Source organism: Hibiscus syriacus, unplaced genomic scaffold, assembly GCF_006381635.1.
Source record: "Hibiscus syriacus cultivar Baekdansim isolate YM2019G1 unplaced genomic scaffold, ASM638163v2 tig00110206_pilon, whole genome shotgun sequence".
Taxonomy (NCBI): Eukaryota; Viridiplantae; Streptophyta; class Magnoliopsida; order Malvales; family Malvaceae; genus Hibiscus; species Hibiscus syriacus.
The window spans coordinates 2,716,905-2,744,181 of NW_024062627.1; the positions used below are offsets into that span (position 1 = coordinate 2,716,905).

Consider the following 27,277-nt stretch of genomic DNA (forward strand, 5'->3'; position numbering starts at 1 on the left):
ATAGTAATGGTCACTGAACTTTTCTAAAGATTTCATTTAGGTCCCCCAACTTTTAAAACTTACAATATAGTCCCCCAACATTTAGTCTGTTTACAATATGATCCCCAACATTTAGTATGTTTGCAATATGGTCCCCAACGTAACTGTTAGGGGACCATATTGCAAACGAACTAAATGTTAGGAGATTGTATTGCATGTTTTAAAAGTTGAGGGACCTAAATAAAAACTTTAAAAAAGTTCAGTGATCATTACTATACTTTACCCTTAAATTAAAATCGCCCCAAAACAATCTAATTGTTACAACTCACAAGTCTATCTTAACCTTACTAGATGAGGAAAAGAGTAAGGGTAAACTATAAGTTTATTACCTCAACTATCATCTTTGTTTCATTTTGGTTACTTATTTTTTTTAAATCATATCTGACATTTTATTTTGATTTCATTTTGATCACAAAATTAACAAAACTATTGACATGACATTTATTAAAAAATTTAATAATAGTGTGGCATTACCTTATGATAACATATCAGCATTATAATTAATTTTTTAATGGCGTGTGACCAAATAAAATCAAAACATAACGTTATGTATGATTTTAAAACAAAAAATAGTTGATTGATCAAAACGAAATAAAAGTGATAATTGGTACTAAAAGTGTAGTTTACCCAAAAATATGTAGGTTTCTCGGCTATAGACTCTTCTATTCATGAAGGAAAATGAATCCCTAGCACTCAAGGTATTAGAAGAAGGCCAATTGGCGCACTTCACAAGCCACGCATATTTTTACTACTAATCACAGCTTTGCATATTTTCCCCTTTTCCTCTCTTTCACTTCAACACTGAAACAAAACCATCTTTCACCAAATCCCTCTCAAGTCTCTTCTTTTCTGCACCTCTTCATATAATTTTCCCTTTCCATCATTTTGATCTTCTCGTCATAATTTATTTTGGGGTTTTTTTCCCCTTTTCTTTTTAAATCTTAATCTTCTTTTTGTTGTATAGGCTAAAGAACAAACGGAAACAGATGGGCTGCACAGTGAGAGATAAGCATAGGTCGACCCGGAGAAACCGATCGGTGAAACCCGATATCGATCCCTGCTGTCTTATTGATAAAGACTCTATATCCAAATCCATGCTTGAATCGGGTTTCAAGTCCTCGAGTTACCATCTGTGTCTAAACGATTCAACCCAAAGCCCTAATCCTACTCCTAATCATAATACCAATACTAATTTTAATGATCATGGTTTAGGGTATTGTACTGAGGAACAATTAGAGGAATTTTTATTGAAAAATCTGGAGTTTTTATATAATGAAGCTATATCTAAGCTTGTAGCGTTAGGTTATGATGAGGATGTTGCATTGAAGGCGATTTTGAGAAATGGGCATTGCTATGGTGGAATGGATGTGTTGACTAATATATTGCATAATTCACTGGCTTATTTGAATAGTAGTTGTGGTAGTAGTAATGGGAGTAATTCTGAGGAAACCGATACAGGTTTTCCGGATTTAAGGCAACTGCAGGAGTATTCTCTTGCCGGTATGGTTTGTTTGTTGCAACAAGTTAGGCCACATTTAAGTAAAGGTGATGTTATGTGGTGTTTGCTTATGAGTGATCTTCATGTAGGTAAGGCTAGCACCATGGAGATTCCGTTACTTCCTTCACCCTCCAATGGGTGTACTCCGGTGTTGAACAACCTAGATAACATTGGTAATAATGGGGTCGGTGTTGTTTCACCAGCACTATGTAGGTTTCATGGTGGTTGGGGATTTGGTAACGGAGCAGCAGTAAATGGGTTCTTTTCCAATGGCTCAGAAATGACTTTGCAGAGGGATATTGAATGTCCTGAGAGGTTTAATCTTTCGCCTTCAATGAAGTCTTTGTTGAAGAGGAACGTTGCAATGTTTGCTGCTAGCTTTAGGGCCAACTCAAAACAAACACAGACGCAAAATCAGACATGTGTGGCCATGATGCCTAGTGGGGATGCCCCTCTGGCAGCCCCTGGGAGTGATGTTCCAGCTGAGAAAGCTGATGACTCACGCAATTTGAAGAGCCAGGACGGGGTTACTTCAGTATTGAGTAAATTTCGTGATTTGAATATTGATGAGAATTTGGAACATGTTGGGGAAGTTCAGAGAGGTGAAATGATAATTTCTCTGCTTCATCAAATAAAGGATCTTGAGAAGCAAGTGAAAGAGAGGAAGGAGTGGGCTCACCAGAAAGCAATTCAGGCTGCAAGAAAGCTTAGTAATGATCTGACAGAACTTAAAATGTTGAGGATGGAGAGGGAGGAGATGCAGCAGATGAAGAAGGGGAAACACAAAATAGAGGACTCAACCATGAAGAGGCTGTCAGAGATGGAGAATGCTCTGAAGAAAGCAAGTGGACAGGTGGACCGAGCAAATGCAGCTGTGAGACGGCTTGAGACTGAGAATGCAGAAATCAGAGCTGAGATGGAGGCTTCTAAATTAAGCGCATCTGAATCAGTCACAACCTGTCTTGAGGTTGCGAAAAGGGAGAAAAAATGCCTGAAGAAGCTTTTGGCTTGGGAGAAACAGAAAACTAAATTGATGGAGGAGATTGCTGATGAAAAGGAGAAGATTATAGAGCTCCAACGATGCTTAGCTCGAGTAGAGCAGGATCAGAAAGAAACTGAGGTATGTCTTGTATACATTTAGATGTACACGCTTCCATGCATAAGATATCCACTCAACCTCTCAAGGCCTTGGTTTTTTGTTATTTTGTGTGAAATAAAGCAAAATCCATTGAGCATTTTCAACCTATCTGGTATGCTTCTGTTGGCACTGTTTATAAATAATTGAACTGCATTAGAACCATTCCTCCTCCTCTTGCATAAGCTATCTTTTTTAGTTTAGCTAAAGGTCATAGTTTAGATAGCAAGTGATCATATTAGAAGCTGGAATTTACATTCCGTTGTTATCTCTTTCATTCATATAAATTTTGTTTTAGCTAGACCCATTATTTTGGGTATAAAAATGTCCAAATCAGGAAGGCACTTTAGCTTAAAAGCAGTGGAGGGATGCTGAATACACACAGGCTCTCTCATTTATCTGATCGTGGTAGATCATCTCTAGTAGATTTGCAAATGTGACTTGACTCAGGGCAGGAGCCAGTCTTTCACTTGTTTCCCTTCTTTTAATCTTCTATTTGTATTTGTTGTAGTAAATATTATTTGTCTGATTCACTTTTTTATTTTACCCCTGTTTATTTAGTTCTAATTATTTATATGCATGGGTGGCCCTTTTGTGCTCAATTTTCTATGTTTTTCCTGAACTCTTGTGTTTAGCTAGTCCGTGCTTATAATATCATTATGTTTAATGTTTTTTTGCATTCTACATCTCCCAATTTCAAGTGTAGCAACCATGTTGTGCAATCTTCTTTTTTCAGTCAAATTGGAAAGAGGAGTTGAAGGCCAAAGAGGTAGCCTTGGCTCAATTGGAGCAAGAACGGCATTCCAAGGAAGTAGCTGAGGCGAGCAATAAAAGAAAGCTTGAGGCTTTGCGTCTGAAGATAGAGATAGATTTTCAGCGCCTTAGGGATGATCATCAACGACTTGAGCAGGAGCTTTCCCGTCTGAAACTGTCTGCACAATCTACCGAGTTGAATCATCAAACAGATAATTTACTCACAGGAAAGTCAGAGGGAGCAAAGCCACAGGGAGAAACAATTGCCAAGTTGCTTCACGAATTAGATAAGCATCAGGATTCTTCTGAGAATGAAGTCATCAGTGACAGAGAATGCATAATATGTTCAAAAGATGAAGTCTCTGTTGTTTTTCTGCCTTGTGCACACCAAGTCCTATGTGCTAATTGCAACGAAAGTTACGGGAAGAAAGGCAAAGCTACTTGCCCATGCTGCTGGGTGCCAATTGAACAGAGAATCCGGGTTTATGGTGCTACTTCATAGTTGCAGCTTGGTTTTAAGAAAACACTATGCTGCAAACTTCAGCATACTTGGTATTTATGCAATTTTCTTTATCTAGCAAATCAATGATACTGCTGGCTTTTACATATACTTGCTTGCTTTTAACTAAACATACCCTTGGGAATTCCCATGGAGAATTTGTATTTAAATAAGTACCAATCTTCTATCAGCTGTCTTGTGCTTTTGGCCTTGGAATAAGTTACAAACTCATAATTTCTTCTGTTGCCATCAGGTTGAAAACTTAAATTGAGCAAGTGGTTTCTCGTATATCTTTATACTTGACATTGTTGTCCATAGCAATGGAGATGGTATGTTGGCCTACCAGGGCTTACTTTGAATTCTTTTGCTTAAAATAATGAAAATCTTTTTCCACTGCTGCAATTGATTTGATTAATGAAGTTGAACTAAAAGAGAAAAATGCAAAGTTCAAATTAGGGTTAAAAAAACTAATGGTATCTATTATCAAGCAAAAAAAAGAAAAAAAGACAATAAAAAAGGGACCAACTAAAATCGAACCGGTAACTTCTTGATCTGCAGTCAAATGCTCTACCACTGAGGTAAAGATCTTGTATAAACTAAAGGAATTGTTAATTTAACTAATGACAAGTTGTATCCAAATTCTGATGTGTTCCAGCATGACTGGATACATCATTTTGTTTAGTACATAAGAGAGAAGAACAATGCTTGGAATGGTATATTTGAAAAATAAGCATATTCGTTCTGTAGCTGATCTCTACAATACCAATTCGATTTGGCTACCAAGATTCCAGGATGAATTCTCTAGGCAAGCAAAAAGCAAATTCTGATATATTTGATGCATTCCTCTTCTGCTAAACAAGCCAAGTCTAGATTGGGATCACCAGAGATTTCTTGCTTTAGTTGCATTATCGCTCCAAGTACTGAACTGGAAGATGATGATAGGCTAAACGGGGATTAGGGAAGTTTTGATGGGATCATTGAAGAAAAACACTGAGTAACCATTAAATCAAGCTCCAGGTGCAATCTTTAAAAGTGATTTACCACTATGGGTTCTTTAAAATAAAACAGTTGAGTTACCATACACCCCCAAACTAATTAAAACAAAAACACACCAATCTTAATGGAACCTAACGCCGATGAAGGGGTTGCTGCAACTTTATTATTCATCACTCCAAGAACCAACATTAAAAGGCGCCGTCTTAGAGTCCCCTTCTAAGCTTCAATATCCCACATCGCTAGTTTCATAAGGCAAAGAACAATTGCAGCACCATGATAGTGTGTTCGTAGAAAGGAGAGATGGTTGGCATCTCCCCTGACAAGGACGCCAACGGCTTACGGGCTTTCCTGTTAACACATCCCGTTAAGGCTACCCATCTTCTAGGTGGATATATAACCCATTTTTTTTCCAAATTATTCCTAATCTCTATCCTTAATTAAATATAGGTATAACAAAAAAAAAAAACACACTAATATTTGTAACTGTTATATTTTTCAGGTTAACTAATTGAACTATTAAACTTAAACCATTTTAATTAATCAAGCTGTTAAAAATAACGATTAGCGATTACAATTACAAATTTTAAGGGCAATTTTATGAATCCTATTGAATTTGAGGATTTATCATTAGTCGAATGAACTTTAGAGTTGAGACATTCTTTTATCTTTCCTTTTTCTTGATTTATTTTACAGTAAACTATTAAGTAGTCATTAATATTTGTAAAAGTTTTCGTTTTCCTTACTAAAGTTTCAAAAGTAATAAATTGATTACTAACATCATCGATATATAACAAACCGGTCATCACTGTTAATGGTCGTTACTGCAATAATGGAATGTTGATGTGGCAGTAAGTTAACTTGGCATACAATTAGCTTACTTATCTTGATAACCCATTCACTTTCCCGTTTTTATAACAGCCAAACAATCATTTTCTTCCCTAAACTAATTCAAACAAACCTCTATTCCACAATAGATGATTCCTCTATTCTTTTGGGGAGTAATAAACTCCTGCATGTTAATAAATCCACTCTTAATAAATCCGCCACCATTGTTCTCGATTAATGGCAGGAAGCCAATTCCATTTACAACTTCAATGGAATCACCTGCGACTATGAATATTAAGTTGATGATGTTGAAAGTGACAAAGATGTCTTCAGTGGGGAAACACATCCCAAGAGGCCAAGACCATAGCCAACAAATAGTGTCATGTAAGTCAACTAACGTGCTACATCAACATTCCGTTATCACAGTAACAATGGTTAATGTCGAGTGATGATTTGTTATAAATCGATAACATTAGTGATCATTTGTTACTTTCGAAACTTTAATGAGAAAAACGAAAATTTACTCAAACATTAGTGACCAATATATAATTCACTCTTTATTTTATTTTACTTATTATATATATATATATATATATATATATATATACAATAAACCTTGATAGATATCAATTACAAACCCAAAAGAGTAAAATCCCACGCCATCTATCATCCTTGTACCAAAAAACTATAAATTGAGTTAATAAAATTGTTTAGGCTGATGAAGGTAAGTTTATTGTTTATTATCAATATTTTTTTATTCATTTTATCAGTTTTTTTTTTTTGGAATATTTTATCAGTTAGTTATTAGAAATACTTCGTTATCTTATTTGATTGGACTTTTAAGATTAAAATACTTTGTTGACAAAATACAACGTTATCTAAAAGTACATTACATTAAATTGTAACTATGGTAATTTTTTTTTAATAAGTTTAACATTCAATATTAAATTTAACATTTAACATAGTATTAATATGATATTAAAAAAAATAGTATTAATATGATTAATATATTGAATAGAACTAAAAAAACAATTGCATATATTGTGAGAATGCTGTCATGGAGGCTAAGAATGATGAAAGCTCAAATGAAGGAGGAGGAAACTTAAAGATAGAGAGATGACAGAATGAAGATTTTATTGATCATTTAAGAAAAGTACTCTCCCTACAATCTAATATAAGTGTGGCTTATATAGCCCAAGTAACCAACAACTATAACAAACTAATAACAACTAATAACAAACTCTAACATGAATTGTTGAATAAATTTTCATAAAAACACAAGATTTTGAGCTAACATTGTTTTATTAGGGTATAATTTGGTTTGATTGTAGGCCAGACTTCGAGTTTGAGCTAACAATGGATGAAAGAGATAAGAGGTAATTTCAAAATAGTGTTCACTATTGACAATCTTGATCATCTCAGAAATAAGAGGTAATGACATTATGCCCTGTATTACCAAGTACCAGCCCCAGATAATGTTAACAAATCAAACGATATAATGTATTTCATTACCGGATAAAACCACACGCACACACAAGGGTTACCATTAATTTTGGATGCACTACTTTGTTTTAGGTACATTGTTCGCCCCGTATCAAGCGAACTTTTTGCAGGGAAAAAAGCATCCCGGCTTAAATCCGACCCGTCCTTATGTCTCTATCTATAGCATCTGCATTGAGGGTCCCTGGAAGCTCTCTAAAATCTTCATTGAAGATGGAATATGCACTGTAAATATCTCAAGGGAAAACATAAGTAATAAGTTGTCGTGTGAAAGAAGCATGCAGTTCGTGTTTTACAAAAGAAATAAGTCGAATTCTATGACGGTTTACAAACTAAACAAAGATGATTGCCCATGCTTAAGATATACTCCACAAAACCCTTTGTAAAAGTGTTCGAAAATAAGTTTAATTATTAATCCTAAATTATTGGCAGGGTCAACCACCATGGGTCATGTGACAGTTTATTTGCCATTTATCTTCTGCTTCACATTATAAACTTGCTACTTAGCTGATAATAGGATTACCTGACATCTCCAGGTTGCCGCCGTCCAAGATTCAGGAAAATTAGACAAAAGCCGGTACCTAGTATCTGACCATATGAGAGGTAGAAGAAAATATATGAACATCTTTTGTTATGCAAAAGATCTAGATGCTCAAAACAAATTTTACATGTGAATGTCTGATAAATTGTCTGTGTCTTTCAACAATCTTAGTCTTCATCTATTATTTTGCATTGCTTGCTAGTTTCATACGCAGTATAGGCAAATTATAACATCAGAATTATTCTCTAAATCCTCGTTAAAATTTTACGAAGATAAAACTGTTGGACAATCGAAAATGATTACTTTCATTTACTTCCAACATGTTGATACCCACTTAAATACACTGAAAATAATATAATATTCTAATCTAAGAATAATAAGATAACCAAATGATAACCACGAAAAGCTTTATTTTCGTGCCAGCATTCCTCAACTGTCTAGAAGGAGATAAAAAGAAACCGGATAAGAGAATTCGTGCATAGAGCCTCACTTCCACAAGAAAAGAAGGATACTTTCAACATTCATAAACAGTCGTATGGAAGTGACAAGCCAACTTACATATAGCGGTCCGAGTTCCCATTTATGAGCAATAGGTGCCAGTATAAACCACAAAATGACAAGAGCCCACGCCTTAAGACTCAGAGAAAACATTGCCATCAAAATTATATCTATAAAAGGACATATAAGAGATGGTCAAGACGTGAACTATTATTTGTAAAAAATAAAAAAAGCTGATTTCAAGTTGATTCTCACCAGGAAGCTTCAATCTATTACGTAAAAATGAGTAAAGCTTCTTCTTCCATCGGCTTGTTGACTGTGGGAGCTGAAATTTCTGTTCAAGAATTGAGGAAAAAAGTAAATTATCAATAAAAATTCTTGGTTTATCAAACTGCCATCTAAGCTCAGGTTAAGGACAGTGTTAATTCAACCATACCAAATCTTCATCATCGTCCTCAATATTGAGTCCAACCGGTGCCTTCGGCTTAACCGCAACAATGAGGGAATCTAGAAAATTAGTACATAGCACCCATATATCAATAGCAAAACACAAACATGGACCATCATAAAGAAATTTACTGAGCCGTTGGACATTACGAACAACAATAAAGAGTTGAAACCGGCATTAAATGAGGGAGTTTCGTCGTTCACAAACACTGGACAATATGACTGGTTTTTTAATATAAAGGTAAGGGGACTTGCGATGAGAATAATTCCTTCATTACTTCATCCACACCACTAATGATAAATGTAAGCAGTGAAAGCAAACTACTGCATAATTATTTTTTCAATTAAAGGCAAGATCTATACCACCATCATTGAGTCGAGTGTAAACGTCATCTTCATCTTCACGATCATGCAATACCTTCCCTTGCAAGATAAGCTTCAAATTCTCTTCTGGCAAATGATTCTTTCGAGCTACCAATTTTCTCAACTCAATTACCTGCTTGATAGAAATACAAAAACATAATGATTTATATACATGCAAGGGTACTTAAAATTTAATCAAGTTTATTTTCTTAACACAATGGCACTTAAAAATCATCAAAGTGTGGTACCTAAACACCACCAAAAGAAACCCTTGACGACTCTGGATATGGAAGCAAAGAAATCACATTGGAACCTAAGATAGAAAAAGTAAAAAATACAACCAAATACAATTTAGGCTCCATGAACCTTGAAGTCCAAGGTGCATCCACAGCCACAGGAACCCAAGATACATAGGGAAACTTGAAAAGTTGTTTTCCATTCTATAAGAAAACTTCAAGAACTATACAAAGGCTTCAATGGTTCAACCATAGAAATTACTCAATTTGACTTAAAAGTAAAGATCTTTAAACAAGTTGAACTTCCTCATTCTTATCTCAGGCATGATGCTCTGCGTTGACTCTTACAATTTGGTTGTAAACAAAAGGACATATTTTTAAGTCATGAGATTGAAATCAAAACAACATGCAACGAGATAAACATGAAAACAGAAGGTAGATAAACGTACTTTGATGGAAGAAGGGACATGAAGGGGAGAAGGACGAGTAGGGCCGATGGTTTTGACTGTAATTTCTACCATATTTGCATGTTTTCCATTGGTTTCCTCCACAATGTCTTCCATTCTCGTATAATTAACTGATCTGATGGGTATGAATGAATTTAACAGCTTTTGTTCATTTGTAGGAAGAAAGGTCAAAGACCCAAGTTTTTGGCCAAGGCGCCAAGCTTTGGCCTTTTTTTTTCCCAATAGCTTTTTCCAAAGACCTCCCCGATTGGGAATTTTCCGCCTCTGAGATGAAAGGAGAAAGCTTGAAACTTTCCCAAATACTGGATCAGCCCATGAACTACACCCCCGACCCGCATCATAAACACGGGTTTGTGAACCCGACTTGTTAAAGTTTGTGTTTGGAATCTTTTTTTTAAGCTTAATATATGAATTATATATCTTCCCTCGTTTTGATGTTTAATTTTCCTTTTGTCAATGTAAATATTTAATGTTATTAATATTATAATTTTAAATATCTGATTTGTTAAAATCGTCGATCATTTAAAATTTAACACGTATCATGTTTATAATTTTTTTTAAATATTATTTTTCTAAAAAATACTTTAAAAGACCTCAAATTTTTACTAAAATCTCAAAACTTCTAAAGTTTTTATTTTCAAACCCCATCAGCCATATTCATCTCCGATTACCTCCGGCTTTCACCATCACCGAACAACACCCACTCATTGCAAATCATTCAGTAACCGGTCATGGTCTTGTTGTCGCCCATTATTAACCTCTACAAATACGATAAAAGTTTCTAATAACATTCAAACATATTAGGAAATAGAGAGATGAACTAACTGTAATTGGAGCAACCGAGGCTGCCATTGGAGATATTCTCATAGATGACAAGCTTCTCATCGTTTCCCTAGTAAAACCCAAGCAACTTAACATTATATCTAGGCCTCCTTCAAGTGATGGATACTGTACTACATTGCAGAAAACTGTTGCTTCAGGTAACAAAAGAGGGTTATCCGATGATATTGTAGTTCAAAAGGATTTTCCACCTCTTTGGGATGTAGATACGAAAGGTATGGTGAATGGTGCAGTGGAGACCTGTAAAGGGAGCATTCATAGATTCCACAAGTATCTCAAACAACTTTCACTCATGCTTGTGATTGGGCATTTGGGATGATTTTTTTTTATTTGTAATGGAGAAACCGAAGCATCACAGCCATATATCATCATTGGCAAGATATTTGTTGGAGGAAAATTCAGCAAGTGCGGCTGAATAGTAAAAAGGTGGGGCACGCCTAAATGGAAATTAAAGGTGGGGGCACGCCTAAATGGAAATTAAATGGGTCAATTATAACTTTAGTTATTGTATTTTTTAAGGTATTTATAAGATTAGTCCATAAACTTTAACTATAAATACCCTAACCCATTTAGCTTTAAAATCATCCCAAAATCCCAAATCATTTCTTTCTCCTAATACTAGAGAGTTTTCTAGTGAGTAGTGAGTGTTTTGTAAACACCTGTAAATTTTATCTTTAGTAAAAGATATGCAGCAGTCCGAAGAAGTAGACACAATTGCCTGAACTCCGTTATCAATTTCGGGTATTATTTTTCGCTTTTATTTCGCATTCTCACTAATCTGGTTATAGGGAAATTACTTGTTACTCGGTTATTTCCCAACAACTGGTAATTAGAGTTTTTGGTTGTGAATTTTGTCAATTTTTGCGATGTTATTATTCATTACTACTTACGTGAATAGTGAATTTCGTGAATATTAAATTTCGTGAATAGTAAAATTTTGTCGGCGATAATAATTTGTCGACGGAGGTGCTCTAATTCACGGCGATTCACGAAAATTGTCAGAACGATCCAAAGAAGCCAGATTCGAGTGGGAGCGATGGCTGCAGACGAAGGGAATGTGAAAATTGAAAAGTTCGATGGTGTGGACTTTGGCTTTTGGAAGATGCAGATTGAAGATTTTTTGTACCAGAAAAATCTATATCAACATCTCTCAGGAAAGCAACCAGAGGGCATGAAGAATGAAGACTGGGCTCTTTTCGACAGACAATCCTTCGGAGTTATCCGACTGACGTTATCCCGCAATGTTGCTTTCAACATAGCAAAGGAAAAGACCATGGCGGGTCTTATGACGGCTCTCTCCTGTATGTATGAGAAGTCGTCGGCCTCAAATAAAGTTCATTTGATGAGGCGATTGTTCAATTTGCGGATGGCGGAAGAGGCATCGGTGGCACAACACCTAAATGAACTCAACACAATCACAACTCAATTGAGTTCAGTGGAAATTGAATTCGATAATGAAGTTCGAGCTTTAATTCTCTTATCATCTCTACGAGACAGTTGGAATGTTATTGTTACAGCAGTCAGCAGCTCGTCGGGAAACAGCAAATTAAAATTCGACGATGTTCGGGATCTGGTATTGAGTGAATAAATTCGACGAAGAGAATCGGGTGAAGCATCAACCTCCTCAGCCTTGCACAGGAGTCTAGAGGGAGAACTTCATAGAGAAATTCAAATTGTGGCAGATCCAAATCCAGAAGGGGAAAATCAAGAACGTGAAAGAAAGATTATACATGTTATAATTGTGGCAAGAAGGGTCACTTTAAAAGAGATTGTCGAGCACTGAAGAAAGATACTGACGCACAAGATTCTGCCAACGTGACAGAGGAGACAGGTGATGCCATGATTCTAAGTGTCAACAGTCCGATTGAATCATGGATCTTGGATTCAGGGGCATCTTTCCATTCCACCACATTTCGAGAAATCATGGAGAACTATGTCAGTGGTGATTTTGGGAGAGTTCATCTAGCTGATGATGAAACCTTGAAGATCGTCGGAAAAGGAGACATCCGATTAAAGTTGCCAAACCAGACTACCTGGACGCTGAAAGGAGTGAGACATATTCCTGGCCTCAAAAGAAATTTGATTTCTGTAGGACAGCTTGATGGAGAAGGATATAACACAACCTTTCAGGCTGTGAATGGAAGATTATCAAAGGAGCACTCGTCATTGCTCGTGGTAAGAAGACTGATACTCTCTATAAAACCTCAAATTTAGAAAATATCATTGCAGTAGCAGATGCTGATGGAAAATCAAACTTATGGCACCAAAGGCTTGGACATATAAGCGAGAAAGGGATGAAGACATTTTTATCAAAAGGGAAGCTGCCGAATCTAAAGAGTGTAGATGTCGGACTATGCGAGGATTGCATATTTGGCAAACAAAAGAAAGTCAGTTTTGTAGAGATTGGCAAGACAACCAAGGCAGAAAAGTTAGAGTTGGTTCATACTGATGTATGAGGACCATCTCATGTTCCATCTCTTGCAGACTCACTATATTATGTCACCTTCATCGATGATTCTACAAGGAATGTGTGGGTTTATTTTCTGAAGAAGAAATCAGAAGTCTTTGATACATTCAGAAAATGGAAGGCCATGGTGGAAAATGAGACTGGTTTGAAAGTCAAGCGGTTAAGGTCTGACAATGGAGGAGAGTACAAAAATAGAAGATTCAGAGAATTTTGCGCAAACAATGGGATCAAGATGGAGACAACAGTTCCCATGACACCGTAACAGAATGGCGTAGCAGAGCGCATGAACAGAACTCTGAATGAACGTGCCAGAAGTATGAGGATACATGTCGGCTTGCCCAAAATGCTATGAGCTGAAGCTATCAACACTGCAGCTTACCTAATCAACCGTTGACCCTCAGTTCCCTTGGATGGTGGAATACCAGAGGAATTTTGAAGCAAGAAAGAAATAAACCTTTCACACTTAAGTGTGTTTGGTTGTATTTCTTATATACACATAAACTCTACTGAAAGAAGTGAACTTGATGCCAAGTCCAACAAATGCATCTTTGTTAGTTTGGTGGTGATGAGTTCGGTTACCGATTTTGGGACTACGAAAATCGAAAGATCATCAGAAGCAGAGACGTCATTTTCAATGAGAATGTGATGTACAAAGACAGGTCAACCATAGAATCAAGTAGCTCAAATACCGAAGCTGAAACAAAGGAATTTGCTGAGTTTGAGGAGATTTCTGAAAATGATGTTCAGATCAATCATGAAGCAGTTCAAGAAGAACCAGTCACACTAGAACTGAGACGATCTTCCAGAATTCCTAAACCAACCCGACGTTATTCGCCTTCTTTGCACTACTTGTTGCTGACTGACAATGGTGAACCAGAGTGCTATGATGAAGAAATGCAAGTGGAGGATTCAGTCGAGTGGGAGTCTTCCATGAAAGATGAGATGGAGTCACTTATGTCAAATCAGACGTGGGAATTAGCTAAATTACCACCAGGCAAGAAAGCGCTCCACAACAAGTGGATTTACAGGATCAAAGAAGAGCATGATGGGAGAAAACGCTACAAAGCAAGATTGGTTGTCAAAGGTTTTCAGCAAAAAGAAGGTATTTACTACAATGAAATTTTCTCTCCAGTCGTCAAACTGACTACAATCAGTCTGGTGTTAAAAATTGTAGATGCAGAGAATTTACATCTTGAACAGTTAGATGTAAAGACAATTTTCCTTCATGGTGATTTGGAGGAAGAAATCTATATGAGGCAGCCAGAAGGCTTCATAGAGGCAGGCAAGAAAAACCTGGTATGCAGGTTGAAGAAGAGCTTGTATGGTTTAAAACAAGCTCCTAGACATTGGTACAAGAAGTTCGATAGCTTCATGAGTAGCAGTGGTTTTACCAGATGGCAATCAGATCATTGTTGCTACATCAATAGGTTCGACAACAGCTTCATTATTTTATTATTATACGTTGATGATATGCTCGTTGCAGGCTCAGACATGCAAGAGATTATACACTTGAAGCAAAAATTGTCGAAGCAGTTTGCTATGAAGGATCTAGGCGCTGCAAAGCAGATTCTTGGGATGAGGATTAATAGAGACACAAAGTCGAAGACTTTGATATTATCACAGGCTGAGTACATCAACAAAGTACTCTCCAGGTTCAACATGCAAAATGCTAAACCAGTAAGTACACCTTTAGGTGTTTATTTTAGACTCTCCAAAGAACAGTCATCAAAGTCGGAGGAAGAACGTGCACACATGGTAAAGGTGTCGTATGCCTCAGCGATTGTAAGTCTGATGTATGCCATGGTTTGTACCAGACCAGATATTGCTCATGCAGTGGGAGCTGTTAGCAGGTACATGAATAAATCGGGAAATGTACACTGGGAAGTAGTCAAATGGATCCTCAGATATCTGCGAGGTACCACAAACAAAGCACTTTGTTTCAAAGGTGGAGATACGATACTGACAGACTATGTAGATGCTGACTTAGCCGGAAATGTTGACATCAGAACGAGCACTAAAGGGTATGTGTATACTCTAAGAGGTACTGTAGTGAGTTGGGTTTCTCAACTACAGAAGATAGTTGCTCTCTCCACAACTGAAGCAGAATATGTAGCTGTTACGGAAGTCAACAAGGAGATGGTTTGGCTCCAAAGTTTCTTGGAAGAGTTAGGCAAGAAACAAGAAAACAATGTCTTGTACTGTGATAGTCAAAATGATATCCATCTAGCAAAGAATCCGTCGTTTCATTCCAGGACGAAGCACATACAATTACGATATCATTTTATCCGATCTCTTCTGGAAGATGGGATATTGAAACTTGAAAATATTAGTGGAGCTCAAAATTCGGCATACATGTTGACAAAGACGGTGATCACAGACAAACTGAAGTTGTGTTCAGCTTCAGTTGGCATGCTAGAATAAAAGACCAGAAATGCTGCTGCATTGATCGAGGTGTGAAGACAAATTAAAAGCAGTCTTCAAGTGGGAGATTGTTGGAGGAAAATTCAGCAAGTTCGACTGAATAGTCAAAAGGTGGGGGCACGCCTAAATGGAAATTAAAGGGGGTGGGCATCGACGGTCTGGTGTTTTTTAACAATTGGGGGCATCGAATTCGGTGCCTCAATTTTTAATTAAAATGTAAATGGGTTAATTGCAACTTTAGTCATTGCATTTTTAGGGTATTTATAATATTAGTCCCTAAGCTTCAACTATAAATACCCTAACCCATTTAGCTTCAAGATCATCCCAAAATCCCAAATCATTTCTTTCTCCCAATACTAGAGAGTTTTCTAGTGAGTAGTGAGTGTTTTGTAAACACCTGTAAAATTTCTCTTTAGTAAAAGATCTGCAGCAGTTCGGAGACGTAGGCACTATTGGCTGAACTCCGTTATCAATTTCGGGTATTATTTTTCCGCTTTTATTTCTCATTCTCACTAATCTGGTTATAGGGAAATTACTTGTTACTCGGCTATTTCCCAACAATATGAAAACACTTCACTAATCCTTTTCACGTGTTTCAACCCTCTCATCGAAACTTATTTTAATTCCAATGTCTCTCATGTTAACATTATCATCTAAAAAACCATTTGAATTTTCATGAATTTCTAAAAATCATTTGGTCAATAAAGAACCTACTTTTGCAAAACGAGGGTCGAACTCTTCGAAAGCTTGACACATTGCTACCAGGACTGATAACTTTCTATAACTTAACCTATTGCTCTTATGGTGCCTGGATTTAGACTGGCTTTTGCTTGGTTTTGGACATTATATGGTTTTTCAGGTGTTGAGCTTGCAACTGGGGTTGAATCTATTGACTTTGGTATCACCGCAATGGCTGGTGATATGGATTGGGATGCATTTGGTGGAGTTGAAAGTGTTGAAGGAATCGAGCAAGGGTTTTTCAATGGTTTCCCACATTGCTTGAAAATGATTCATTTTTTTATTATCCAAAGCTTGAGATTCTTCCATTGATCTTCTTACTGGTCTTGGTTGTACAAAATTTATTGGTTGCTTATTTTCCAGATGCATGTATTCTTCGTTCATGTGTAAATGACATTCCGTTGATTGTCATATATCTATATCGGATATGACTGCAGTTAAAGGAAGATTTATTTTTTATTTGTCTTTCTTAGATACTCATCAAGTTTTTCTCCTCTATTTTTGGTGTTTGGAGACATCGAAGTGTTTTGTCTTCTTATGCCATTGTATCAACTATTCACACTCTTAAAAGTATTTATCCACTATGTATATAGCAAGATGTTATTGATATTATTTTATTTTGCTAGTGAATATATCATAGTCATACTTTAAAAAAAAGAAAAAAAATTGAGATTCTGATATTGCACCGATTGAGCTGATGTTTTAAAATATTATTTATATAAACAACATAATTATAAATATTAATATTTAAAAAATCAATTTTTCTCAATCACCTAAAAGGAAGGGTGTGAATTTTTAAGGGTCAAGTTAAAAAAATGATTAAATGATCTTAAGATATTTTTATAACTTTAAAATTAAATTATAAATTTCCACACATACGTACACGCACACGTACACGCACACGCACACATGTGTGTGTATATATATATAATATATATAACTTTTGATTGGATTAGATTGGTTGTGAGTTGAATTAAATTTTTTTGATATCAAATTATTAATTTTATATTTAGATTATTTGAATTTATCGGTCAATTTTTTTGAAGGTTATCATTATATTGATTTTAAATAAACATGTTAGTAGAAGGAAAAAGTAGAGTGACCAAAGAACCCAAGGAATCTTAATGAAAATGGTACTCATTTGCATACTATAATTCACATTTTAGGGGTTATTTTATTTGTTCGATTAAATAAGACGTTGCTTTGATTTGATATGAAGTGAATTGCGTTTAATTAATTGGTTTTCACTTAACATGAAACACGCATATATAGATAATATTATCTTTGTAAGGAAAGTGTGTTGAGATGAGGCTTTCGTTGCGCACCATTCATTCAAGATAAAAAAGCCAGAAACAGCCACCACCTTCTCTTTATTTCATCCCTCCCTCTTACAGATTTTGCACCCAAAGATCGATAGCCATTGAAATGGCACTCAGAATGTGGGCTTCTTCCACTGCCAATGCACTCCGAATCTCCTGTGCCTCCAAACCTCACCTTTCCCTTGCATTTTCCTTCTCCAGATGCTTTTCCACTGGTACAGAATCTGTATTTTTTTGGTCTTTTGGTCACTATTTTAATGTGATTAATATGTTGAAATTTGCAGTTTTGGATGGGTTGAAATATTCCAGTTCACATGAATGGGTGAAGCATGATGGTTCTGTGGCTACCATTGGCATCACTGACCATGCTCAGGTTTCTCCCTTCTTCCCTTAACTTCTCATGCTCAGTATTAAATACGATATGTACCGTTGGCGAAATTTAACGTGGTTTTCAGTCTTGTTCATCTAAGGAACTAGATTCTTACATTCTCGTTTATGCTCTAAAGGACCATCTTGGAGAAGTAGTGTTTGTGGAGCTGCCCGAGCCTGGTGGTTCAGCGACCCAAGGAAAAGGGTTCGGCGCCGTGGAAAGTGTTAAGGCAACCAGTGATGTCAATTCCCCGATCTCCGGCGAAATCGTCGAGGTTAACTCCAAGCTCTCTGAAGCTCCTGGCTTGGTACGTATAAAATTCCCTCATTCACTAGTACAGTTAAAAGATTCCGACCTAAGTGGTAAAAAAAGAATATTATTCTTCTTATAGGTCTTGAATGTCTATAAAATGTGCGAATTGAACGACTAAGAAAGATTTTAAAGCTATACTATTTTATAAATTTATAATCGCAGATTATTAATAAAAAACCTTCCCTTGATAGCTTATATACTCGATTTAACATGGTGTTGTTGAAGATCAATTCGAGCTCCTATGAAGAAGGATGGATGATCAAGGTGAAGCCCAGCAGTCCATCAGAACTAGAATCATTGATGGGATCAAAGGAATACGCCAAATTCTGCGAGGAAGAAGACGCTTCCCACTGAAAATCCCTTTGTACCATGTTTTCAGATCGTGTCAACAGATATGATTCTACAACTTTTATGTTTATTGAGCATAACATGTTCCCTTTCTAGTAATAAAATCTTTATTCCACTTTAATAGTACAATGTTTTCAGCTTTGGGTTTGTAGTTCTGCATACGAGTAATAACTTCTTAGATGCAATTTCCTGGTGAAAACATGTAAACAATCATATTAAGAGAGTTTTAACAGGGTCTAATTACGGATTTAATCTCTACATTATGCTGAAATTTGAGATTTAACCCCTCTCTTTTAATTTGATATAATTTGATTCTACTTTTATAATGTTATAATTAGTAGGCCTAAATTGAAAATATTGTTGATTACTATTGTTAAATTAATGATGCAGATTTTTTTTTTCAACAAGAAATATTTGACTGATATATACATTTATTATTGTTTGAATAAGATTGACTATATAAATATTTTTTTGGAACAGAAGTATTATCTAAACAATACCTCTTAATCATATTAGTACTTCCCTCAACCAGTTATCAAACAATGATGGTTATTATCACTCACGTATCTAGAAAAAATTAATGGATTGGATCAATATAAATATAATAAAAAACCATTTAACATAATTCAGATATATTTTAAATTTAAAATATAATAACAATTATATATATATTTGGATTAAATCTAGAAAAAATATATTAATTGGAGCAATATAAATTTCTTAACATAATTCATACATATTTTATTTAGGGTAAACTACCTATTTAATCATTCACATATTACTTAATTTATGTTTTGGTCATTTAACTATTTTTTTTTTAAATTCATACCTAACATTATGTTTTGGTTCTGTTTTGGTCACTTGTTGTTAAAAAATTAACAGTGATGCTAACATGGCATTTTTTTAAATTATTTTTCAATCTTGATGTGGTATAATCTTATGGTGATACATCAACATCGCCGTTAATTTTTTTAAAGACGTGTGACCAAAATAGATTCAAAGAGTAAAATTAGGTATGATTTAAAGTAAGTAATAGTTGGATGATCAAAACAAAAACTAAATAATAAGTGGGTGACTATATAAGTAATTTACCTTTTTTGACTAAATAATAAGTAAAAATGCTTATGTAACGAGTGTCTCATATGGTAATTTCGAGTTGGGTGAAATTTTAATGCAAGTAGCTTATTAGACAATTTGAAAAAATAATATATATGTATCTCTTTTGACTAAAAGAATTATAAAATAAATGTGTATTATTGAGCTTGTAAAATTCAGCATTGAAATCTATGTTTCTTTATAAGTTAGTAGGTTTCGACTTTGGGTGAGGGCGTTGACATCAGTTTTGGAGTTTAAGTGATTAGCTTTATGTGTCTGTTTCAAATCTCTATAATAAAAATCTCTATAATAAAATTGTTTTGCCGATAAATTTTTTTTTAACTTTATAGAGAATTTTGTACAATTGTTGCATGCAAGTGAAAGTGCATAAACTCTATCAAATTAATAAAGATATATCTTTCATTGTATAATCACAACACAACATGGAGAAAATATGTTTTACTTTAATTTACATTTGCATGGAAAGAATCAGTAAGTTACACAAAACATCAACTCCCATTACAATGTGAGTTTTAGTCCTCAATAATCCAAATGGGTCCCAAGCTAGACTGGAGGCACTTGAGCATCAGGAGTCAGTTCAGACCTATATTTTTCTGGTCCATCGGTGTAAGTACCTACTATTTGAGATTGAGATGCATGATGATCAGTATTCACATAAGTATCCGGTACGGTATAAGATATAGCGATAAGTAACTCGCGAGCTAGCTCCTGAGAAATCACGTTGGAAGTGCTTCTCTATCCATATGATATCAGTTTTCTCCTGCAACACAGAAAAGCAAATTGCAGCATAGCCGAAGAATCATCCATCACTAGTTCATCACCATTATAATACGAGTAAGGACTCAAGAAAGCATAAGCAAACAACATTCTATGTGATGCTTGATTGGTTCCTACCGACGGGTTAACCGGCAACGTCCCTTTTTTTTTGTTGAGTTATATCTCCAGAAACTACCAACTCTCTGCTAGCCAAAAGACTTAGATAGACTTTTCCGTCCACCGGAGTTGCTAAAGGATCCCTAACCTCCGGTAACGACAGGCTATAGCACCATTAATCTAGAATATGATTTATTACTTCGACAAAATAAAAAATCTATATTATTTTCTTACTAAACAATGAACACAAGATTCATGTGAATTACCTTTTACCAGAAGAAGAAGTTGTTTTCATACTAGAATATACAATCTTTTCTTACTTATAAGACCTAGTCTCTTATATAATAGCGCAACATTGGTCTCTCCCTTGTATAACTTTTCATGAGTAACATACAATAAATTTTACATGCTTCTTAATGATCAAGTTATTTCTAGCAAGTTTCCATTTTCATCTATCAAAATGATTTATATAACCACTATTACCTAGCTTTCCAGCTGAAATAAGATTAAAACGCATATATGGCACATGTATAACATCGCAAAGGTGGGCCATTTCGCAAAGGTAGGTATGCAGCGACATTCTCTTCTCAAGCTTGATGGTAGGTTTTTCTGTTGACTGATCTCTTGAGTGGCATGTGGGTTAATGTTTAAGCTGTTTTGGTAGTTCAGAAGCAGGTTCTTTTAGGGGAGTGGGATTGAAGAAGGGTTTGTGGAATGTTATTGTGAGTTTCCATGCTTGTGAAAATGGCTAAGGGTGTTATTTGAAAGGGAGTTAAGAAGTTTTGGGATGTGCTTCAGCGAAATCATGGAGGTGATGGATCTTTTTGATGAATTCGTCCGAATGGCAAATACATAAGGAGAGGGTCAGTTTAGTGGTTTCGCCTTGGAAGGTAATATTAAGGCAGATGATCTCGTAAAGGGTGGTTTAACAGATACTTATTTCAAAGCTTGTGGTCAAGCCAAATCTTAGGGTAGTGCGGTCCTTGGAGGGTGTAAGGCTTTTGCTTTCTGGTTTGGAAATGTGTGGTTAATCTGTCAAGCATGCTGTTATCTTAGTGCTGATTCATCTTTGTTTTTTATTTTTTTGTTTTTTTTCCCTGTTTTGTGGTGTACTCTTTTCTTCCGTAAAGAGGTTTTTAATGAGGGCTACAATTCAGAGTTAAGCGCTTCTCGATCAATGAAGTTATTTTTGCTGAGAAAAAAATATTAGTTTTCATGATGATTTTGCTAATACCTACAATCTTGCTTCTTACTTAATTCCACATCTTCACCGTATCGAAATCACTACTTTGGTAAGCAAAGAAAAATTCTTCATGTGAGATTGCATGAAATCAAGCTCATAATTCAAAAATTTGTGGGTAACCATCAAAGACAATATTGAGATAATTTTCTTCCTCAAATAGAAAGATTACATCTTCATCTTCCTTCGCAACTACAATGGTTATGCTTTCCTCCTTTTTCTTAGGATCAATTTGGTCAAACTTAATTATCCTATTTTTGTCACTTTTGAGATTTTGGAACTGATTTTTTATAATTGTACTTTTTATAATAGTAACATATAATTTTAGTGAGATTTATATCTATATTTCCCATGAGACTTATCATAGCATCAACTCTTAAATTTTTGCAGTCCTCACTCCTTTTGTGATTCTCGATCGCATTTATTTCTGATAGACTACGTAAACCTCATTCCTTATATATTATATATTAATGTTGTTGGTAATGATCAATCTCACATAAAATTAGAAACACTATTGATGATGGGTATTTAGGGTTTGTATTCTCCACTCCCTTATTGAGTGATAAAAATAAGGGAATTCTCGCACACCGTCGCCATCATTCGACTCGACTCATGGTAATATATGTCGTTGACGCGGACTTTTAGAAAAAAATTCATGTGGAATTTCTATCTAAAAAGGCCGATGATAATAGTTGATTTAATATCACGAGTTACATGATTTACATGATTTAATTACATGAGTTACATGATTTAAAAAATGAACTTAGACTATTTTTGAGTCAGATTATCAGGACGTTTCAACAGTTATAATAGGGTTTAATTCCAGAATTAAAATCACATATTAATCTTATTTTTTGTTGGACGATTATACCTCTATTTCTAGCCTATAAATAAAGAGCTAAATTTAGCTTCTTAACATACTCCACATCTCACTATTCACTCTCTTAGTGTTTCTAAAGATGTTCTCTCTATACTTTCCGGTCAAAAGTACAATACCACCAACAGTCCACTCCGATTTCGGGTGTACGAAAGACAGTGATTTTTACCACGACATGATTTACGATTTTAACTTTCGAATTATTATTGATTTTTCCGGTCAGTGCTAACGGTATAGTTTTGCAATCTATATTTTCAACAATTTCTTCATTCATTAAACCTCATTGCTCATCTTATTCCTTTAGACATGGTCTCAATTATAATTGATTCGTATAGATCTTTATCATAAAAAAGATCTTTCATCATTGACTCTCGATATGAAAAATTATCGACAGTGAGTTTAAATATGTCACCATCATAAATAACGCTCCTTTCTATTTTGATTTCGTAAAATAATTTATGGAGATTATAACCAAGTTTTGATATTGTTGTTGGGTAAAACAGGAATATTGTAGAATGCCATTTCCCTCTTTTTGAAAGTAAAATTTTTAATAATAAGAATAAACGAAAAAATAAAAATAAGAAGAAATAAAATAATAGTGATACGGAAAACTCAAATTGAGAAGATTACGAGACTCTGGTCCGGTACAAAATTACCTTCTACTATTGAGTATGATTAAAATTATTATCTCATTCAATAGAATGATTTACAAATTCTCACAACTGTAGTGACTATCTCTAATTTTCTTTCACTCAAAAGAATATCCTTGTGAATATGCTTCATAATTCATGATTTCGATTTTTTTTCTCTATCTCTCTCTTGTCGTTCAAATACATTCTTAGAGTTACATTTTTATTCTAAAATAATGGATATACAAAAGGACATTATACATAACATCTAATCAAATCCATATTAACTGGGTGTACCTAAAAACTAATTAATGTCAAATATGAGAGTACATCTGTTAAACATTGGGAAGTAAAATCAGGTAATTGTTCAGGTTTTAGTCGGATTCTATCAAGTTAGGTAAAATTGAATACATGTCGTGTCAGGTTATTTTGAAGGTTCGACTCGAATTAAGTCGGGTCCAAGTCAAATGCGTTCGGGTCATTTTGAGGTCGATTTGACATCATATTCAGTTCGGGTTCAGGTTGTGTTAATTTCAGTTCAGATCGATATCTGTTCAGGTCAAAACGGTTCATGTCTGGAGTAATTAAACACCAGGTTAATTCAGGTTCAGATGAACTTTCGTCAAATCTCTTTCAGATTGGATCACATCATTGCCAGATAAAATTCAGGTCGGATCTTTACTAGATACAGATTGACTTCAGGTCGAGTCATTTTTTTATTTTTGGATTAGTTATTTTTTTGCCTTTTGTGAACGTTGAATTGCAATTTGTAATTGTATATGATTTAGAGTAAATTACTAAAAATATAAATAATTATGGATCAATTTTGATAAAAATATAATTTTAAGGATTAAATTGAACAAATATGAAATTACAAGTAAAAATTTAAATAAATTAAACAACAAGCATTGATGAGGGACCAAATCAAAATAATTTTAAAATGTGAGGTTGAAATTAATATAAAAAAGTACTAAATTATACCTATTTAAAAAGTTATGGGCCAATTTCATATGCAAATATAATTTTAAAGACTAAATTGAACAATTATAAAATTACAAATAAAAATTTAAATAAATTAAACATCACAGAGAGATCAAATCGAAATAATTATAAAATGTGAAGAAAATCTATAAAATAGACTAAATTACATTCATTTCAAAAGTTGAGAAAAAAAATTGAAACAATTATAATATATATATATATATATATATCCTAAATCGCCCATTCAACAAAGTTTGTTTTCTTTATATTCAAGGATATCCATAACATAATCCCACTATAGAAACACAAATGTCAAAATGTGGTTTGGCTGCTCGCAACTATTTTAACAATTTCATATTCTCAATTTATCAAATAGTCTCAATTCTGAAATGTGTGTGCCTGTAATGTATGTAAATATTATCAATTGATTTAAAAAAAAATTGAACAGAAAACACCTTACGACCACACAAACTATTAAAAAGAAAAACAATTCCACATTCTAATAGAAACACAAAGGTCTTAAATTTGAACAGTTGTGTGTTTGTAATGTATATAAACATTATCAATTGATTAAGAAATTTTTTGACCATATAACACCTTATGATCATACAAATTATTTAAAAAACAATTTCACATTCTAACACCCGTTAATTGTTGATTATTTTGTATGCCCAATTTCTTTCACCAATTCATAGTACCACACTTTCCTTTAAGCCCCTTTATCACATTTTCAAGTTGTCGCGGCCGTCTTTCGATTGGGCCCGGAATTGGGCTTCGACTTGAAAATTGGGTTAGAGTTGCCACCGATCATTTAAAAATATTTAGGTTGATCGGACACCATCTTAGTTGGTCTACGTTTTACCAGAAATGTGTCGAGTTTGGGAGTCGGTTACAGTCAAGGAAGGATTAGCACCCATGTACTGCCCTTTCGATACCAATTAATTTGTCGGTTGTCTTAATTGCGAAAATTTAAATGAAAATTTAAATTAAAAAACCCGGTTAGAATTACTTACATTTGATCGATAAAAATTCCCCTAAAAAGAGTCAAGAATATTGTCAAATTGTAATATAAAAAATTAATATAATAATAATAATAATTAAATAAATAAAATTTAGTGAAAATAAAAAATAAAATAAAATAAATAAAAAGGTTAAATATTTAAATAAAAATAAAAATGGAAAAATGTTAAGAAAATAAACATTAACAAAAAAACCGAAAAATAAATAAATAAAAAAGGATCAAAATGCAAAAATTAAAATAGCAGTAGCTAAATCAAAAAAGGAAAAAAGTGGCTAAATTAAAACATGCATAAATTCCCAGGCCATTCTCGAATAAATAATAAATTCGAGATCCAAATTAAAATACTGAAAATTAAACTCAATGGCTAAAATGTAAAGAGTAAAACTTACAAGGACTGCGGGTGTAATTTACCCGTGTGCGAAAATGCATAGAAGGTCCCTCCCCAAAACGACGTCATTTGGGGAGGGATATAAATACCCCTAATTTGACCCTAAATGGTCATCCCATATCATTTTCACATTTTCTTTCTCCCTCTAAGAGAGAGAAATCTCATTTCTCTATTGCCTCTCTCTAAAAGACCTCACCGGGGGGGAACCACTCGTCGCCGACCGTCGCTCCTCTCGTCACCCCGAAGCAATATCTAAACCGCAAATCTTCATAACCAGGCTCAAATGGCGTAGATCTAAGGAAAATCGTTCGAGTTTTTTACCTTTCTCAACGAACGGTTTGACTTCCGGTGGTTTCTTCCTCTTTGAGCCCATATCGGGGCTGCTTTTATTTGTTTTCTTGGATATTTGTTATGTAGGTTTCGTTGTACTTGCTGTTGGGGCTTTATCTTTTCTTGGTCTCTTGTGTATTTGCTGCTCAAGGTTGTTGGGTTGTTTATTTTGGTTCACCATTGCTTCTTGTTGTGTGTTTTTATTGGTTTGGCCTCACCGTTCGTTCGATGATCTCTGTGGTCCCTTTGTTGCTACCAGCTAGGGCTTTTATAACCCATGGCCGATCGTTTTGAGCCTTGAAATGAGGGGTTTGGGGTTGTTATGGGTTGTTAGTTGACCGAACACCCCGGGATGGTTCAGTCCCGGGGATTTCGGTCGGAAACTGTTGGCCGTTTGGATGTTGACTGGCGCGTAGTCCTCACGCACTCTTCGAGAACCTTCTTTACGATGCAATGCTAAAGATATAACCCTAATCGACCCTTGGGCTGGTTCAGGCTCGTTCTCCCAAATTGGATTGCATTGGACCCCTCATTCAGACCCTGAAAGAAAGAGGAAAAATATAATTAAAAAAGAATAAAAAGAATAATAAAAATATATATATATACATATAAAATAATAATTTTCAAAAATCATTTTTTTAAAATAAACTATATATTATATGTTTTCAAAAAAGTATTTTTGAAACTATATATTATATATTTAAAATATTTTCAAAAGCTATATATTATATATATGTTTTCAAAATGTTTTAAAAACTATATAATATATAAATGTTTTCAAAATGTTTTAAAAACTATATAATATATATATATATATATATATATATTTTAAAATGTTTTAAAAAAACTATATAATATATATATATATATATTCAAAAATGTTTTTTTTAAAAACTATATAATATATATGTTTTCAAAAATGTTTTTAAAAATGTTTTCAAAACTATATAATACATATATTTTTGAAATGTTTTCAAAACTATATAATATATATATATATTCGAAAACCGTTTTCTAAAAATTATATATTATATTTTTTTTCAAAAAACATTTTCAACAATTATACTATATTACTATATATACATATATATATATATAAAATAAAAATATATATAAAAAACAAAACAAAATAAAACAAATCCAGACGAAAATGAGTGTTTACACAAGTAATATTAATAGGATAACCCCAAGCTTAACTAAATTAAAATAG

General features: G+C 34.3%; 3 protein-coding genes and 1 non-coding gene across 4 annotated transcripts; 3 read left to right on the top strand and 1 right to left on the bottom strand.

Annotated features, from left to right (window-relative positions):
• Positions 1-782: 782 nt before the first annotated feature.
• On the top strand, positions 783-4,147 carry LOC120113407 (MND1-interacting protein 1-like). Its single transcript, XM_039134584.1, has 3 exons — positions 783-871; positions 1,004-2,657; positions 3,409-4,147. The coding sequence occupies exons 2-3, from the start codon at positions 1,026-1,028 to the stop codon at positions 3,925-3,927; spliced, it is 2,151 nt and encodes a 716-aa protein (XP_038990515.1). The 5' UTR covers positions 783-871; positions 1,004-1,025; the 3' UTR covers positions 3,928-4,147.
• Positions 4,148-5,201: 1,054 nt separating this feature from the next.
• LOC120113448 lies at positions 5,202-5,329 on the top strand. The gene has a single exon (XR_005515306.1). It is a non-coding gene; the product is annotated as a U6atac minor spliceosomal RNA (small nuclear RNA).
• Positions 5,330-7,253: 1,924 nt separating this feature from the next.
• LOC120113408 lies at positions 7,254-10,159 on the bottom strand. The gene is made up of 7 exons (XM_039134585.1): positions 9,780-10,159; positions 9,095-9,227; positions 8,721-8,791; positions 8,540-8,618; positions 8,345-8,454; positions 7,769-7,833; positions 7,254-7,470 (listed from the first exon to the last, which is right to left on the bottom strand). The coding sequence occupies exons 1-7, from the start codon at positions 9,891-9,893 to the stop codon at positions 7,377-7,379; spliced, it is 666 nt and encodes a 221-aa protein (XP_038990516.1). The 5' UTR covers positions 9,894-10,159; the 3' UTR covers positions 7,254-7,376.
• Positions 10,160-17,613: 7,454 nt separating this feature from the next.
• Positions 17,614-18,749, top strand: LOC120219205 (glycine cleavage system H protein, mitochondrial-like). The gene is made up of 4 exons (XM_039216057.1): positions 17,614-17,797; positions 17,867-17,955; positions 18,089-18,259; positions 18,490-18,749. The coding sequence occupies exons 1-4, from the start codon at positions 17,689-17,691 to the stop codon at positions 18,616-18,618; spliced, it is 498 nt and encodes a 165-aa protein (XP_039071988.1). The 5' UTR covers positions 17,614-17,688; the 3' UTR covers positions 18,619-18,749.
• The last annotated feature ends 8,528 nt before the right edge of the window (positions 18,750-27,277 follow it).